This window comes from Thermobia domestica, chromosome 8, assembly GCF_964235325.1.
Source record: "Thermobia domestica chromosome 8, izTheDome1.hap1.1, whole genome shotgun sequence".
NCBI lineage: Eukaryota > Metazoa > Arthropoda > Insecta > Zygentoma > Lepismatidae > Thermobia > Thermobia domestica.
In genome coordinates this window covers 118029980-118049433 of record NC_137461.1, presented here as the reverse complement: position 1 = coordinate 118049433, position 19454 = coordinate 118029980, and the positions used below count along the sequence as shown (strand labels likewise).

General features: G+C 31.8%; 1 protein-coding gene across 3 annotated transcripts; it reads left to right on the top strand.

Moving 5' to 3' along the window:
* The first annotated feature begins 2027 nt into the window (after positions 1-2027).
* Positions 2028-18716, top strand: LOC145693163 (uncharacterized). 3 transcript variants are annotated; one of them, XM_081768917.1, is made up of 5 exons: positions 2028-2068; positions 8084-8187; positions 9015-9090; positions 10563-10663; positions 13405-18716. In XM_081768917.1, the coding sequence occupies exons 4-5, from the start codon at positions 10661-10663 to the stop codon at positions 17701-17703; spliced, it is 4302 nt and encodes a 1433-aa protein (XP_081625043.1). In that variant the 5' UTR covers positions 2028-2068; positions 8084-8187; positions 9015-9090; positions 10563-10660; the 3' UTR covers positions 17704-18716. The 3 variants fall into 3 exon arrangements, 2 of the variants coding, with proteins under 2 accessions (XP_081625043.1, XP_081625042.1); XM_081768916.1 differs by having other exon boundaries at positions 9015-9096; XR_014132721.1 differs by lacking the exon at positions 13405-18716 and having other exon boundaries at positions 9015-9096; positions 10563-11555.
* The last annotated feature ends 738 nt before the right edge of the window (positions 18717-19454 follow it).

The following is a 19454-nucleotide window of genomic DNA, read 5'->3' as shown; positions in this document are numbered from 1 at the left end:
GTTATTTACGTACGACATAATGTTTCGCACAATGAGATGAATCCCTAATTACGATTTTTTATGATGTATATATACATAATGTACCGCAGAATGAAACTAATTTGTAATTATGAATTTATGTTGTTGTACCAATTAAAATTATTGAATAAATAAATAAAATATATTTACTTACCGCTGTCGTTCTTTCGCGAAGCACGCCGACCGTTTACGAACGCGTTGAGACCGGAACTGACCTTGTGATGCCGGAGTTTTTTTTTTTCGGGGAAGATGCACGTGTTCGCAATAGCTCACACTATACGTGTCGGAAATTTATTTATGATGACGAAATGTTTACTTGTGCCCACTTTACTTTTTTAATTTTTGTTTGAGTATAATTGACGTGATATTTAATTACCGAATTTTTCTATGGATTTTAATATTATATAATAAACTAAAAAATAAAGTATAACGCAAATTTATTTTTAGCTGACTAAAATATTTTATATAAAAAGGAAGAAAAGAACAGTGCTGCCATCTATTTTGAGAATTACGAAAGATTTGTTTGGTGAACTAGACGGTTTTATTGTATGTTACGTAAAAGCTTACAGAAAGCAAATATATTTTGCCGACGCGGGGAGGAAGTGAACGATTGAGGGTGACATGCCCTCTTTTGGAATTTTTTTTGAATTACATGGGAACACTTTTTTTTTTTTTTTTTTTTTTTGTGGATGAAAGGAGAGGAGCTAAAAGGGGTTTGACATTTCTTGAACCATATTATTGAAAATTTATGAGATTTGTAAGAGTTTGGATTTATTGATGGGAGGTTGACACGCGTACGGAAATAGGGGGTAACATTAGAGGATTTCATGTGGAGCAGAATTGCTAGAAGAAGATTTTGGCCATGACAGAGAGAGAAAATGTGTAGTTAAAATTCCAAGTATTGGAACATCTGTGACATACACCTGGTGAAGGATATATTGTTATTTCTTTGACTTGGAAGCGAGAAATTTTGGACATTGTTACCGTTTGACACGAAGGTGTGATATATGTTTAGGGACATTTTTTTGAGAATGACTAGGGTTTGTTTGCAACAAGAAGAGAACGGAAATGAGCGCTATTGTTTGAGAAAACATTTGGAAATTCTAAGAACGCATGTTTCTTTGAGAAATAATTGAGACTGTTGCTTGACGTGAGTTTGAATGGGAACACAGGCCGCTGCAAATCATTGTATTGATTTTCTGGAAGTTTAAGTCATTTTGTTCACCTGAAGAAGAATTTTAGTTAATATCAGTAGACCAAATTTATGTGACTCTTAAAGAAAAGAACACACGGATTTGAAAAGGCAAGGAGATAGAGTTTTTTTGTGTATTTTTGTTTTTAAGGGAGACATATAGAATGACTTGGATTTGTAACACCTGCATGTGAGATGGTTGAAATAGATCACTTTGAGAGAATGAAACATTTTGTGACATGAAAGATACCCGTGTTTGAATAGAAGAAGCTATTCTTATTGTAACTTTTAGTTTGTTAAGAATTGAACATAGTAAAGAAAAATATATATTATGTCCATGTCCTTTTGACTTGAACTGGAGAAAGTTTTTTTTTTCCAAAGTACAAAAATTGTTTGTGGTTCACTCGCGTAACCTTTACTATTTAAAAAGAAAAAAGAGAAAAAAGAAACATAATAAGATTTATTTTCCAACACCCTAACAAGGTCCTGCCCCCACCAGAGTGCAGATATATGTATTGAAACTTGGAAGAGAACATTTTCAAAAGTATTGAAAATAAAAAAGTGATTATTTACCGTATTGTACTGTTGAGTTGACTTTTGTTAACAAAAGAATGTTAAAAATGCTTTTGGGGGAAGCGTTTTTTTGTATTACTGTGGGAACAGAACTTGACCGTGGGTTATTGTAGTAGGGTTTCTTTGTAAGGTAGATTGAATGAACAAAAGTCGGCCACACGTGTATTTTTTTCTTTTTCCGTTTCCCCTATATAAGATTTGAGCAAAAGGAAGTTAAACTCATACTTGATTTTTCGTGTGTTTGTGGTAGACGCTATTTTACAACTGAAGTTTGAAGGAGAAAAGGTAAGTTATTATTTTTTTATTAATTTAGTTAAGTTGCGTTGCTAGCGCAATACAGAATGCATTACACTTGAATATACTAGAATTAAGATATCGTATTTACCTTTATATGGAATGACGTTTTGTTGATTATACTATTAGAAGGACTGGGAAAACAATATGAAACGTAGGTACCATTACGCATTTGCGTAGTGTAAATACAAGGAGAACTGAAATATTTTGTTTTAGGTTTCGTTAACTTTGGAACTTGTGATTAAAACTGAAATACAGATAATGTTGGAAGATGAATGAAGACTAGTAAGAATTAATGTACTACAGCAGTTAACTATTGCTCAATACTGAGGCTATACGAGACGTGGACCTAAAGTGAAATCTAAGCTTTTGCTAGAACTGGTCCGAGATTTGCTATGCCCGTATGTTATCCGGTTAGTAAGAAAGAAGATCTATTATTATTATTATTATTATTATTATTATTATTATTATTATTATTATTATTATTATTATTATTATTATTATTATTATTATTATTATTATAGCTGTTTTGATTTTGCGTATTTTAACAGTGAGGAGACGGAACCTGTATTGTATTATATATAAGGAACCACAAGCGGAAGTTTTACGGAGCACCTATTGTTTGTTTTTTAATTAAATAAAGACAGGATTTTAAAAATGGGACCTTAAGAGCCGCCACTGTTGGAAAGACTTACTGGTTATTGTACATAGACCTAAATTTTTTTAGTGTTTACTCTGGAAATTAATTGAAGACAGGAGTATTGCCAGTTTTATAGCAACAATATACGATTTATGAGAAGAAGTAGAAGTGAATTTTTTAGATTTATATTTGTATTTTGAAAGTGTAGGGAGAAGATCATGTATGTTTGTGGCCTTCTTTCCTTAACTACATTGTGGAAAGTGAGATCATAGTATAGAATGTAGTTAAAGTATGACATTGTTTAAAACTGATTTAGTATTATGTCAGATACTGTTTTGGGAGAATTACTCTGTAAGGGCATTTTTAAAGCGCATATACGTATTATATTTTACCCGTAACAAGTGTACTAAATGCCGGGAATATAAAATAATTGAGACTGAATTGTGGCCTGGCTTGCATGATAAGAATGTATGGAATGAGCTTATAGTAGATGTAATATTTGAAGAAATGAATCAATGTTTATAACTGTTTAAATGTGATGCTACAATGATGAACAGAGCCAGGCTCTGGACCCCCCAGGCTTCAGGGTCCTCCCAAAATCTGTGTCTGTATATTATAGACTGATGCTATTTTCTTTTCGATTGCGGTATTACTATAGTTAAGTACTTTTTTAGTATCGATACTTTTTTTGTGAGGCGGGGACGTATTTGACACTTGTGTGTTACACTATAGTATATATATGCACTTAACTGATTGTTAATAATGAATGTGGAACACATTAAAATATTATGGTCGATAAGCCTATGAAACAACAAAGAAAATTTACGCGATATATTGAAATACTTAGCTTCAGAATCTCAAAAATATTAATTTGGCCTACCCTGTAAAAAATAGATAGAATTGCAGAAAGACGTGGAAAAGAGACAGACAAAGAAACTTATTGTTAATATTTAGTACTGTTTTCACTTTAATGTGATTTGGTAGGGCGTGAAAGAATTTCTTGAAGTAATATGGTGTGAAAATATGTTTTAGGCTACGTGTTGTATTAGTTGGATGCACTGCAGACACAAAAGATAATTTTAATGTCATAATTTCGGGTTCTTTTAAAAATAATATTGCTCTTGACTAAGATGTGGAGCATTCTGTATAGTTTGTCTATATGAGATAGTGACGGTAGGATGGAAATTTTAAATAATAGTAGCTGGAATTTCTGTTGGGAGCAGGACTTGTTTTTTTTTTTTTTTTTTTTTGTTTATTGTATGGAGCAGGAAAATGTAGGATTGCCCTACTTGTTTGGTAGGAAGAATATTGGGTTATTTGCGCATTGCACCTTATGATCTATTAGTGCCGTGGCACATAGTATTTTATTTTTTGGGCGCCATGAAACTTTTATTGGCTTATGGCCGAGAGGATTCTAATTAGCAGAAGTTATACATTTGCCGTGGATTTCTGAACGTTGTTTGCACCTGATTCTTTATTAAAGAATTCTTTCATTATATGCAGGGTAAAACCACATATACTTATTTTGATTGCACTTGCTTTGCTGATTTTAGACTATTTTACACTTTTGGTAACTAAACTAAACTTCAGTAATAGTATATTATTCTAAGTATCCTTAGTATAAAGTAACAATAGGACGAGAAAAAAAAATATGGAAGCGGGTAATCATGTTTCTATAGAACGCAAACCGGTGTAAACAGATGTGTCAATGATTCAGTTTGTGTTGCAATGTCTTGTACGAAACATAAGTATGGAAAAAAAATAGGATTATAAGGAAACGTTACGAAATGTTGGCTTAGTATACAAAGCGAACGAGAATTTGCTTATAAGGTAATCTTACTGCACACTCAAGTTAATTGTACTATTATAGCGTGAAACGAAGAAGCATAACAACAGAAATATTTTTGTAATACCGATAATACGTAAAGAGGTGACGGTGACTTACATTAATTTGAATAAGTTTATTGATACTACAAATTTTACGGAACAAATTTCCCTTGACATGATATTTAAGTGTTGTTCTTTATGAATTTGATTTTTATCTATTGGTATTACACAATGTGTTTGTCTAGCTTCGGCATTACTATTTTTTGACTTTTAACTAAACTTTCCCTAACTTGTGTCCTTCCAACTATGTTTTTTTAGCTTTTCTTAATTAGTACTGTAGGTTTAAATGATTTCTTAATTTAACATAACCTATTACTGCTGATAAAGTAATATAGCTATCATTTATTGTGTCCTTGCTATGAACTGAAATTTTCCTTACGTGATTTCTTACCTTCAAGTCTTCATTTTCTGTTAGCCACTACTGTTCCTGATTTTATTTCCTAATGTGAACTAGATTAAATTTATTTTATTTGCGATTTGCCTTGGTTCCCCAACTAAAACTTTGCTTGAAGGGAATAATTTACATTTTCTAAGATCCTAATGTAAATGACTTAACACACGACCTACTTTCTTTCTTGTAATGTATATCTTTGCCTAACCAAAATTTCTCTATCTCTTCAATTACTTAGCTAGTTCTGTATACTTATCTTTCTTTTATGTCTCTCTTCAGCTACTTAGTTAGATGTATGTAGTTACCTATCTTTCATTTCTCTTCAGCTAGTTAGCTAGTTCTGTATACTTATCTTTCTTTTATGCCTTTTTTCAGCTACTTAGTAGATGTATGTAGTTACCTACCTTTCATCTCTCTTCAGCTAGTTAGCTAGTTCTATGTAGTTACCTATCTTTCATTTTTCTCTTCAGCTAGTTAGCTAGTTCTATGTAGTTACTTATTTTTCATCTCTCTCTTTAGCTAGTTAGCTAGTTCTATGTAGTTACCTATCTTTCATTTCTCTTCAGCTACTTAGCTAGTTCTATGTAGTTACCTATCTTTCATTTTTCTTCAGCTACTTAGCTATATCTTTGTAGTTATCTATCTTGATTTTTTCTGTTTGTCCTTTTTTCTTTGCTGATTGTGTTACGGTATTAAAATTCTATTTCACCTTTTGCTATTTTAAAATATTTATTTTCAGTTTTCTGCATGCATTTCTTTCTATAGTTTACTTACAAAATAGTATCCTCTCTTGCTTGAGTTTGGCGATCCTATGGAACCTAATGCTACTACAACTTAATTTACCTTAACTTTGACAGCATGTCTTCTAAGTAAACTTTATATTTTCAGTTAACTTATTCCTGGTTCTCTTTTTTATTAGTAGTATGTGTTTTTAAATTGATTTCAAGATGCTCTATCTTATTTCTATGGTTACTTCATTCGTAGCTCTTGGTAGATCTTTTTTGCTTGGTTTCTTTAGTGATCTCATGTTGCGAGTCATATCTGATGGCTTTTAGTATGATCTTGCCTAGATGATCTGAGTATTTTATTTTGAATTAAGTTATCACTTCTTTGATATTCTTGTCTTTGTATGCTTCATTCTTCTTAATTTAACTTATTATTTTTAGTTTTGCGTATTACCTAATTTTTTCTTGTAAATACTACTAAGTAAAAGTTTCTAGGTTTTGTTAATTAGTCAATAAGCTCATACATGATTTTCTTTCTTGGAATGATCTTATCCTGAACTAATTTTAAGCTATTTGAAAAGTTTATGTCCCTTGTTTGCTATTTTATTATATTCTCCTTAGTATTCTCCTTGTTTGGGTTCTTCTCCTAGTTGGTATTAGCGCTACTACTGGAATTTGTGAAGATGTTTGTCTGATATTCTATTATGTTTAGTATTTTCCTTGCTTGGGTTCTTCTCCTATTTGATATTACTAGCACTACTAGGGATATTTCTCAAGATGATTGCCTGATATTTTATTCTGTTTAGTATACTTGTTGCTTGGTTTCTTCTGCTATTTGGTATTATTAGCATTACTAGTGATATTTCTTAACATGCTTGAGTACTGTTCTATTGTGTTTAGTATTTTCCTTGCTTGGCTTCTGCTGCTATTTGCTATTATTAGCACTACTAGGGATATTTCTCAAGATGATTGTCTGCTATTCTATTGTGTTTAGTATATTTTTTTTTTGCTTGGGTTGTTTTCCTAGTTGATATTATTAGCACTACTAGTGGAGTTTCTCAGGATGCTTGTCTGCTATTTTATTCTGGTTAGTATTTTCCTTGCTTGTTTTTTTTTCTGCTATTTGCTATTAGCACTACTAGTGGAATTTCTTAACATGCTTGAGTACTATTTTATTGTGTTTAGTATTTTCCTTGCTTGGCTTCTGCTGTTATTTGCTATTATTAGCACTACTACAGATATTTTTCAAGATGTTTGTCTGCTATTGTATTATATCTTCTTTAACCTAACCCAAGCTATTTGACATTAGGTATCTTGTCTTTTATCTTTTTGTATATAACAGAAGCTTTCTGTTTGTGTATAATCCAAATTTGATGTTTTGTCATCTGTCTTTATGCATGTTTTTTGATGTTTTCTTCTTATGCCTGCCTTTGTTTTTTCTTTGTATTGTTTTTTTTGTACTATGTTTTCGTACACATTTTTTTTTATAAATGTTTCCTTTAGGTCTCTCATTACAATACTCGTAACTTATCAAAACTGCATTGACATCTCCTGTATACCTTTCCTTGCCACCTCTTCCTAGTATCTTATAGTACTGATATTTGAAAATTTAATTTAATTCTAACAGAACCAAATGATTTATACATATTTCAGAAAATATATATCTTTAGATACACTCAATATCATATTTTTCTATCTTATATTAGGCATACCATATAGTATACTGAGAAGAATATCCTGAGAAGAATATTCGGACCCAAGAGGAACGAGAATGGGGAATGGCGGAAGCTTCATAACGAGGAACTACATAGTTTATACGGTTTACCCAACATTGTTAGGGTCGTCAAGTCTAGGAGGCTTAGGTGGGCAGGTCATGTAGCTAGAATGGAAGAAAGTAGAAACGCTTTCAAAGTCTTGACTGGTAGACCCATAGGAAAACGACCATTAGGAAGACCTAGGCGCAGATGGGAGGATAATATTAAGATGGATCTCGCAGAGATAGGAATACAAAGTAGAAACTGGATGCAGTTAGCTAAGGATAGAAGTCAGTGGAGAGCTTTTGTGAACGCGGCACTGAACCTCCGGGTTCCATAGGCCATAGAGTTAGTTAGTTAGTTAATATAGTATACTAACACATAAGATAAATATAGATATAGATAGATATATCTGTAATGTAAATATAGGTATATAGTTATAGATAGATATAGATATACTTATAGATATATCTGTAATGTAAATATAGAAATATAGATATACATAGATATAGTTATAGATATAGATATATCTCTAATGTAAATATAGATATATAGTTAGGTATAAGGTTTTATACTATATACTACAACATATGTTATGTTATATTTTAGGTAATCCTTTTTCTGGCAATACCATTATTATTGGTGTAGTACTAAAAGTATCAGAAGTGACCAGCAAAAGTACCAGAGGAGCAAGATATTTTCTGCTACCAAAGGTATTATTTTTTATTCCTTTGTACTGAAATAGAGCAACTATGTTGCTGCAAGAGTATTATTGAAAATAATACGAAATAGTTAAATAAGTTGTTCCGACTAATTTATTAGGAGAGTATAAATAATTGGTATGCTCACATTTTTAACAACGAGTTTTCCAAAGAAAACGATAGAATAAAAAATACGAGAGGTTAAATAAATAAGGAGTTTGCACTGCAAACGAACCAATAAATAAACAGAGTTTTCGTAGAAAACGAATCTGTTAGTAGTACAATAGGTGGAAAAGATACAAGTGAAGTAAAGTTGCAAAGGAATTTTAGTTTTTTCACACTCAAATTTAACAACGAGTTTAATCAGCAAACGAACCAACAAATAAACAGAGCTTCTGCAGGAAGCGAAGCAACAAAAATAAGGATTATTTACAAGTTCGCAATTTTTTATATTTTCGAAACATAGTTTCTCTTTATGAGATTTCATTGAAATCGATCCATAAAAATACAAGAAGCACAGGAAATTAAAGAAAAGACCAAGTAGAGATAGGAATAGAAAGGTTAGTTTCAGTTAGGTTAAGTTAGTTTGATTAAACATTCAAATCACAGCATACCTGTTCTATAAAGTATGTATTATTTGAAATAACACGACTTACTTGTACGTTCGCAGCGTAGCTGCTCTTACGAGTATGCTCTGTCATACGAACCAATAAAAATAAGAAGCGAAACATAAAAAAAGAAATAAAAAGCGATATAATAAAATGATCACACACGATCTACGAGTGTTCTCCTTAAAATATTAGGAAAATAAATTACAAGAACTACTTCTTTTATTTCAGTACAACAGATTGGAGATTGCAGAAAACTAATAACTAGAAGTTAGAACGAAATTCCAAAGTATCGAAGTTCACAGAAGTTAAAGTAAGTATCATAAAGTCTGCTCGAGAAATTTTACATAGTACACATTAGTTTATAATATCTAATGAAGTTTATTTATTCACATGCATGATTTTTTGTAACACAAAGTTGTACCACTTTACACTACTTTAAAAAATTTTAAACCATGCATTTTGTTTTGCGTAACGTTTTCTTTTGTTTTTTAACAACAGTTAAATTTTTTCTTGCATTCCTCTTTTCTTTTGAATTTATTTTGTTTACATGTAAGTTTTTTTCTGTGGCATGCAATTTGTCTGGGAAGTAGCACACATCATAGTTTTAAGTTACATGCCAGTAGTTATAACCTACATTTAATTCTTAAATGATAAATATTATTGTAAATAATACGAGAGAATTAAAAAATAAGATGCGAAAACAGAATACTTTTATCAGTACTTAAAACTTTCTTGCACAACACTTATTTTTAAAAAACATGTATATTTTTTATTTGAAGTTTGTCGTGTTTGTTTTTAGAATGCAGTTTTCTTAACATTACTTAAAAAAACTTTTTCTTGCATGCAACACCAGTTAATTTTTAAAGGCATACAATTTTTTCTTTTATGTTGAAGTGTAAGTTTTTCAACATGCATTTTTTAACAACAGTTATATTTTTTCTGATTTGAAGTTTTGTTGTGCTAAAATATTTTTTTTCAATATGTAGTTTTTGTTAACAACAGTTAAATTTTTTCTTGCATGCATTTTTAAGAACTTTCTTGTTTCTAATTTGAAGTTTGTCGTGTTCGTTTTTAGAATGCAGTTTTGTTAACCACTTAAAAACATTTTCTTGCATGTAGCAGCAGTTTTTTTTAAACCGTACATTTTTTCTTTTCTGTTGAAGTTTGTTTTTTCGACATGCATTTTTTAAAGAACACAACATGCAGTTTTTTCAACATGCAGTTTTTTTGTTTTTAATTTGAAATTTGTCATGTTTAAATATTTTTTAGCATACAGTTTTTTTTGTTGACAGTTAAATTTTTTTTCGTGCATGCAACAGTTCAATGTTTACAATATATACTTTCATTATGTGTAAATAAATTTTAAATATACAATTACTAGTAACAACATATATTTTCATTACATGTTAAGTTTGTTAAACGCATACGAAAAGTTTCGACAGCATGCATTTAATGTTTACATGCAAATTAATTTTAAATATACAATTACTAGTAACAACAAATATTATCATGACATGTTACGTTTCTTAAACGCATATCAAAAAGTTTTGACAGCATGCATTTAATGTTTACATGCAAATTAATTTTAAATATACAATTATTAGTAACTACATATATTTTCATTACATGTTACGTTTCTTAAACGCATACCAAAAAGTTTTGACAGCATGCATTTAATGTTTACATACCAATTAATTTACAATATATAGTATAGTAATAGACATTTTTCAAATTTTTGTTTCATGTAAAGTAATATTGTGTTTCTTATTATTACAGCATTCAAGTGTTTCATCTCAACTGTGAATTTACCACTTCTCATATTTTATTCGACATCTAAGAACATTTAGATAAGGATTTCTCTAGTTTTACCAGCGATGGTAAGTGTTCATACATTTTTTGTTAAAGTTTTTTTTAAATTGTTAGCAAACAGAAATAAAATATTTTTACCTACATAAATGAATTGCCAAAGTAACAAAGATTTCAATCTAGTGAAAACAAATATAAAGAATAACTAAAATTAATTACACAAAAATAACTTAATTATGAACAATTGAATTTTACAATTAACACAGTTACAATACGTGTGAAGAATTGTATAAATAAAATTTAAATAAAATTTGTTTGCAACCGTTCATATTAAGAATTGCAATGAAAAAAGTTTCATGTAATGAAACGAAAGTGTTAAGAAATGCAAGCTTACAATTTCAAAAAAAAATGTAGATTGACATTACACAGTTAAAAGTATACGAAGAATTACATTGAAAAAATTTGTTACGAATCGTAAGAATTAAGAACTGAAATTTAGAACTAACGAGTTTCATGTAATTAATTAGTTATACGTACACAGCATAGCTGTTCTATAATTTTGTTTGAAACATGCAAAGTATTGATAATTACAATTTTACATTATAAGTAAATTCCAAATATGAAAAACAACTTACTAATACAAATCTTAATTTTCACGAAATATAAAGTAGTGGTAGAAAAAAATATCACTAATTATTACTTAATGAATAAAACTATCGTTAGTACTCACCAACAACATTTTAGAAATAAATTAAGTTATGCTTACATTAAAATATCAAACTGATTTGTTTCTTTGATAATGTTGTTCACTGCTAAATTTCTTTTGTTAATGATTGTTTTTAATTCTTTCGTTTTCAATTATGAAAACTTTGCTTTTGTATTGTATCTTTACTTTGGAAACTCTAACTTTGTTGGGATCATGTTAATTATTTATTCTTTTCTGTTACTTATAACATTCGTTGTAAAAATGTTTGGAAACTTGTTAAAAGTTGTAAGGTGTTAAATAATTTGCTTCTATGATTTGTGGTTTTGCTTTTAAACTAGCGTAGCCTTTTTTCCTAACCTATTTCTTTTTTTGTATTTCTTTCTTTCATTTCGTTTAAACTTCTTTCTTTTTATATTTCCTTACTATGCTATTTTCTTTCTTTTTTGTTCTATTATTTGTGGTTGCTACTAAATCTTTTCCTTCTTTAAAATGTTTTTTTTGTCTTATTGTGTTCAATTTCTCTGTTCTAAGCTAAGCTAAGCTAACCTAACCTTTCTTTTATTTATTTATTATTTTCTTTTCCATTTGATATTTTCCTACTTTTTTGTTCTATTATTTGTGTTTGCTACTAAATCTTTTTCCCTTTGTCTTATTTCTGTGTTAAATTTCTATTCTAAAGTAACGATACTAACCTAACCTTTATTTATTATGTTGAATTTTTCTAATCTAAAACTAACGAGACTAAGCTAACCTTTTTTTATTTTGCTTGCTATGCGATTTTAATTTATATGCTTATTGTAGAAGTTTTATGAACAACAGGGTTGGGAAAACATTAGGAAACTTGTTCTTAAATGTTGTGAACTGTTACATAATTTGTTCTAATCTTTCTTATATAATTTTTGTATATTATTTTTCTTTGATAAGTTTTTTTCTATGTTGTATTTGAATTATGTATGTTTTTTCTTTTTATTTTATTTTGTTGGTTCATGTTGTTATACTTTTGTTGTTGTGTGTTCGAAAATTTATTTCGGGAAATTAATGTGCGATTATCGTTTTCATACATGATTACAAACTAAATCATCTGAGTACAAGATTACAAACTAATTGCGATTGGGTACGACATTACAAACTGTGTTGCATCCTATACAAGTAATAGTGGTAAACTGAAGACGTTTTTGGTTGTACAGTACGTGTTGATATTGCAAACTTACATTAGTTAATTAAAAGTTATGTGACCATAACATTTATAGTTATCGGGAAGTATTGTAGCGTTTCCCGATAAACTTTAATTCCATTATCGTTGTACTGAAACAGTTACGAAACTTCTTTTCAATAAGTTTATTTTGGAAAACTTCGGTAATTTTCGGAAAACTTCGGGAAACTTCGGGAACCTTCGGCAATTTTCGAGAACATTCGTTTGGAATTTACAATATTTTCTTGTATATAAGATAGGTAAAATTGCACGCTCAGTCAGTATTGAAGAATCATTGAAAAAGTGAAGACGTTTCTGGATTACACTGCACGGTGCAATTAGCAATAATAAGAGAATTTTTATTAAGGCAATTTGTAAATTACAATTATCGGAAAGTGCTAAAGGATTAACCGATAAACTTAAAAGTATATCTTCGGTAAACTAAAATATAGTTAGTGAGTGGCAAGTGGTAGTGCATCAATACTAAACTGAAAAAAGTTACGGGAAGTTTTATCATTGTAGTTAACGGCAAGTGTTACTGCAATTCCCGACAAGCTTTCATTTGTATTGTCGGTAAAGTAAAAAAAAAACTATCTTTCGTGAACTGAAACAAGTTACGTGAAGTTTTATTATAGTTACCAACAAGTACTGGTGAAATTGTTAATAAAGTTAAAACTGAATTTTCGGTAAAACTTGCAAATTAAACGAAGTTGTATTACAGTGAAATAATAAAGTATTAAGCGCATGTTTGGTAAACTGACACGTAACATTGTGATTTATAGTTATCATCAGCTGTGAATCTTTGCTGAATTTGTGGTTTACAATTATCGTTGTGCGGTCAGTGAAAAAAATACTGTGAATTTAACTTGAACATATATTAATAAAATATACACCAATATAATATTTGATTACAGATGGCTTGTACAAGTGCAAACGACCTAAGTGAACTATTAATCATGGCAGAACGCTTCGGATATGAGGCAGCCGAAGTTGTTTATTACACGTGGAAGATGATAGTACAAAAATTTCATACCAACGGGGTGCGTGTACGTAGTCCTCAATATGAGCGTTTTTTGCAAGCGCTATTTAGGCATTATGGGGCTGTTCAGGAAATTATTTTGGCAACCTGTGAATCCGCTGCTGATATTTCTGATTTATATCACTGCGGATTTTTTCGTGAGGATAGTATAAAAAATCAAGCTTGTGAAAAGTTCAACCAGCTGCTATTAGCAGGTAAAACTGATGGTTTACTTAATGATGCAGCTGCTGAGCTATTAGGTAATCCTGTAAACTTACCAGGGCCAAGCACTGCAAGATCTGGGGAACCTATGAACTTAACTGGATTTGGTTCTGTGAAATTTGAGGAAGTACCTACGACAATGGATGGTATGGGTGCACAACAATTTGAAGTAGTAAAGAGTACATCCCGCACATATGGTTACTTTGGGCTAAAGGGGACAGAACTAACCATTAAGTGTATGGGTTCAAATGGAATCGAAAATCCAGAAAAATATATACGTGATCTGTTTGATTTTGTAATGACCCATACATTAAAGGATGTTGACAACAACACCTTTGTAGGTATAACTATCGAGAGCAGTGCCTCGAAGTTAAACAAACCAATTTATCTGTCATGGCGCAGAAAATCGAAATTGAACCCTGAGGTCCTCTTTTCCGTAGTGGAAAATACCCTCAACAGTAATGAGGAGTTCCTAATCGGAGGTAACGTCACATTTAAGGTGCATACTGTGCATCTCCGAAAGGGAAGAGGTAAAAGACGTGAACGAACCATTAAGAAATATCTTCCATTGGCTGACTTCTTGGAAGATAAATTACTTCCTATGGAAAAGGATGTATACTGCCTCCCAAAGAGTGTAATTCTGGGGCTGGCAAGGGCTGAACATAAACATATTCAAGTATATAGATTGAGAAAAAACCCAAAACGATTGTTGAAACAGGCAAGGAAACTAGCTATAAAACTAGGAATAAACGCTGCAGATCAAAATGGATGTACTTTGAACGACGTGAAAAAAATACAAAACCACCTCGCACCTAAGTACCAGATCGTTGTATACGAAAGAAATCAAATGACACGAGAATTTTATGTGATATATCCGGGGATTAAGGGTGGTAAGCAAATTTACATTTTATATGAAGATAATCACTACCAACTGATAACTAGTGTCCGTAAACTTCTGGGAACCGACGGGTTTTGTAATCATTGCTTGCAGGGGTACAATGAGTCTGGTATTTTTCATAAGTGTGAGCTTAAGTGCACATATTGTGAAAAGTACCACGAGTTATCGTCCTCTGATATGCAACGAAAATGCGATGATTGCCATAGATTGTTTCCGACAAATGAGTGCTTTGACAATCACAAAGATGTCACCGGACGAGGCAAGAGTGTGTGTGATGTGGTTAGGGTGTGTGATGAATGTGGTGTTATGTTTGATTTGAGACGCCGTCGTAATTCTATGCATAAATGCGGGGAGCGTTTGTGTAAATCATGCTATAAGCATGTTGAACGTGACCACGTATGTTATGTGCAAAAACATCAACTTACCCGGGTAGAAAAGTATTTGTACATAGTCTTTGATGTAGAGACTATGCTTCTAGATACAAATACTGAGGACGAACAGGAGCATATAGTAAATCTTGTTTGCGCGCAAATGATTTGCTATAAATGTAAGGGTAGCAGTTTAGACATACCATGCTTTGAATGTGGAAATGAAAATGGAAAACGTGAGTTTTCTTTTAAAAACATCGACGAGTTTATTCACTTTGTGTTAATATCGCGTCCGAAGTTTGAACGTACAATTGTACTGAGCCATAACGGATCACGCTATGATATCCATTTCTGTCTTAAAAATCTCATTGAAACCCACCATCTTACACCATCAATGACAATGACGGGGCACAAAATTACCGAGTTGCGGGTCGGTAATCATTTAATCTTTCGCGATACATTTCTTTATATGGGAGTTAAATTATCAAAACTCCCGAAATCATTAGGCCTTTCTGGAAATTTAAGGAAGGGAGATTTCCCATACTTGTTTTATACACCAAAGAATCAAAATTATGTAGGCAAAATTCCGAACATTAAGTATTTTGATCCTGAAAATCGTGCTCCGGAAGAACAACAACAATTAATCGCCTGGCACCAAGAACGTGCTGCAAGTGGCGAGCAGTATGACCTGCAAAAAGAGATGTTGGAGTATTGCCGCAATGATGTGAGAATTTTAGCAGAAGCGGTTATCAAGTTTTCGGATATGGTAGAAAAGAAAACTGGCGGAATCCAGTGTTTCATTTCATCCGGAACCATAGCCAGTCTTGCTATGCTTACATACTGCACTTTGTATTTACCCAAAGAGTCAATCGCAATTATTCCACCTCTTGGATTTGACTACCGCGATCGGCAAAGTGTAAAAGCTTTGCAATGGTTGCGGTATATGAGCGAAACAAGAGGTACTGAAATTCAACATTCAGGAAATGGCGGCGAAAGACGATTTGGAAAATACAAGGTGGATGGGTATGAGCCATCTAGTAATACTGTTTATGAATTTCATGGGTGTTTTTTCCATGGGTGTTTGACCTGTTACCCTGATATGCGCCATGAACAGCTTGACGCGTCCTCACCCCATCGTACAACCATGCAGCAAAGGTACGAAGCGACCGTTATTAAATCCCAATATTTAAAAGAACATAATCTCAATGTTGTTGAGAAATGGGAATGTCAGTGGGATGACCAGGTGAAGTCCGACAAGCCCATTCAAGAGTTTATTAAAACTCGATGTAATGATCTTGTCGATCATTTGGTTCCCAAGCACGGATTTAATGGCGGTCGAACTGAATGCTTTAATGCCTTGTATAAGTGTACTGATGAGGAGTATATTCAGTATCTAGATGTCACTAGCCTCTACCCCTGGGTAATGGCTCGTAAACCGTTGCCAGTGGGTGCGCCAAAAATTCATAGGGGGCCGGACTTTCCAGAAATGGAAAGTATTCATGGTATGGTTAAATGTACCGTTTTGCCTCCAAGTGAATTATTCTTTCCAATCCTGCCATATGTTGCACATGGCCGATTACTTTTTGGCTTATGTCGCACATGTATGGAGGAAGAAAGTGTTACTGAATGTTTGCATAGTGAAAATGATCGTCCTATTACTGGCACTTTCTGCACCCCAGAATTGCATAAAGCACTTCAAAACGGATATAAGATACTCAAAATAAAGGAAGTTTGGGAATTTAACCTGGTTGGTGGCGAGGAAGAAAAATCGAATAGTCTGTTTAAAGACTATGTGAATTCTTTCCTTCAAATGAAGCAGGAGGCTTCAGGTTTTCCTGCATCATGTCAAAGCGAAGGAGACAAACAAAAATATATTGAAGAGTATCATGCCCACGAAGGCATACAATTAAATTACAATAATATTAGAACAAACCCGGGTCTGAGGTATATTGCTAAAATATTCCTCAATTCACTTTATGGAAAATGGGGACAGAGAACCGATCTTCCACAATCAAAAGTCGTTGACACTCCGGAAAGACTTTTGACGTACCTGCTGTCACCGCAATACGAGGTACAAACAGTAACACCCATTGGTCAACGCCATCTCCTAATCACTTACAAAGACATTGAAAGCGAAAATAAACCATGGAAGTTTTCAAATGTCGTGCTTGCTTCGTTCATCACGTCATGGGCAAGACTTCGTCTTCATGACCTATTGACTGCTGCAGGACCAGACCATGTTCTTTATTGTGACACAGACAGCATTATGTTTGTGCAGCAACGAAATAGAGAATCCAATCTTACAACCGGATCCTACCTGGGAGAACTAACTAATGAAGTACCAAAAGGGTGGGAAATCGATATGTTTATTGGATTAGGGGCTAAAAATTATGCGTATAGAATGAAAGAAATTGGGTCGGGAAAATTTGATTATGTATATAAAATTAGGGGAATCACTTTAGACAGTAGAACGCGAAAGGAAATTAATTTTGAGCATTTTTACAAATTAATTCAAAACAAAATTGAGAAAAAAGAGTTAAAGTTTCCAGGGAGAATTGTACGTAAGGCTGGGTTTTCTATTGTCTCTAAAACACAAGTAAAAACACATCGTAAGGTTAATAATAAACGACAAAGACTAAACCCTGACAGTGAAACAGATTATCGTAGTATTCCATATGGTTATCGAAGGCAAAGTCTTGTTCTGTGAGGAGTGTGTGAATGAAAACAAGAGTAAGTGTGTTGTAAATATGTAAATAGTATTGTAAATATTGTATATATATTAATTGTATGAATGAAAGGAGATGACTATGGCAATTCCGCAAAACATTGCTATACTGCCTCGGATATAGCATATAATAATTCACATCATTGGATTTCTTTCTTGCATTCACAAGTACTGAAGATTATATTATCCTCATACCCCATACTGCACTGCGTTAAATACCATCGTACACGCATCATCGTGCGATGTAAATATGTATATATTGTATAAATGTAAATATTTTTTTAAATATTGCAAATATGTAAATATTCCAAGTGTAGTAAATATGTAAATATTGTATATATGTAAATACTCTTTTTTTAATATTGTAAATATGTAAATATGTAAATATTCTTTTTTAATATTTTAAATATGCAAATATATGAATAAAAACAACAATTATTAAAATATACAATTCAAAATATATAACTATATGAATGAAAACAACAATTATTCATTTTTTCTATTTAAATAGTGTATTTAAACCAAAAACAAATCAATAAAAAATAAAAAAATTTCGATATTATGTTTTATTCTTATACCTATATACATCCAATATCAAAAAGTATGTATATTCTGTAAGATAAAGGAAAAATACATGAACTGCTTCATATCAAGTATCATACAATTAAATTTATTTACATGCTTTAATAATGCTTTATGTGACGCTCTTACTTTTTAAAAAATGTGTGTTATGCATATATATATATATTCATTAAACATCAAATAAGTATGTGTATTCAATATAAGATAAAGAAAGAATGCATATATTTATTTATGGACAATAATAATTCTTAATACGGTATGCTTATATATTTTTCTACAATAACTATTCCGAAATCGTAAATCCACTTTGTGGACGGTCGGTGTGGTTCGTCTGTCATTGGCATGCGTCGCCAAAGGACGACAGCGGTAAGTAAATATATTTTATTTATTTATTCAATAATTTTAATTGGTACAACAACATAAATTCATAATTACAAATTAGTTTCATTCTGCGGTACATTATGTATATATACATCATAAAAAATCGTAATTAGGGATTCATCTCATTGTGCGAAACATTATGTCGTACGTAAATAACAATTACATATGTAAGTCACATAAAAAAATTAATTCATATTATCATTAACAACCCATACTCTTTTATAAGTTCAATTACATACATCGTACTCGTTTATGACTTCAATTGCAAAATACTCATTGCGCTATTAGCGTAATTAGACTCTCATTGAAAATACTCATTACTTCAATTACCAAAATGGTATATAAAGGTTCGGGTTACCTACTGAAGTTATATCAGAATACTTCCGCGTCACGAAAACTTCACCAAGGGTATAATATAACAACATTTAAACCATTTTTACTATTGGAGTACATTGTGTAATGATATTCAAGCATTGATATGTGTTCTTCGTTGTGAAATGAAATGAAATTTTGAGATTTACGTCCCACGATTATGCCGGTTAGGCTAAAGGAGACGGTGATAATGAGTAATGAATGAAATGGTGGAGTGAAGAAAGTGGCAGGAAACGGGAGAACCCCGAGAAAACCCACGCACACGGTGTTTGTCCACCACAAAGTTCACTTGGCGGGAGAAGGCTTTGAACCCGAGACCCCTAGAACCAGAGGTGAACGCTCTACTACTGAGCCACCGCGGCCCCACAAATGTTCTTCGTTGTGTTCGCACAATCACT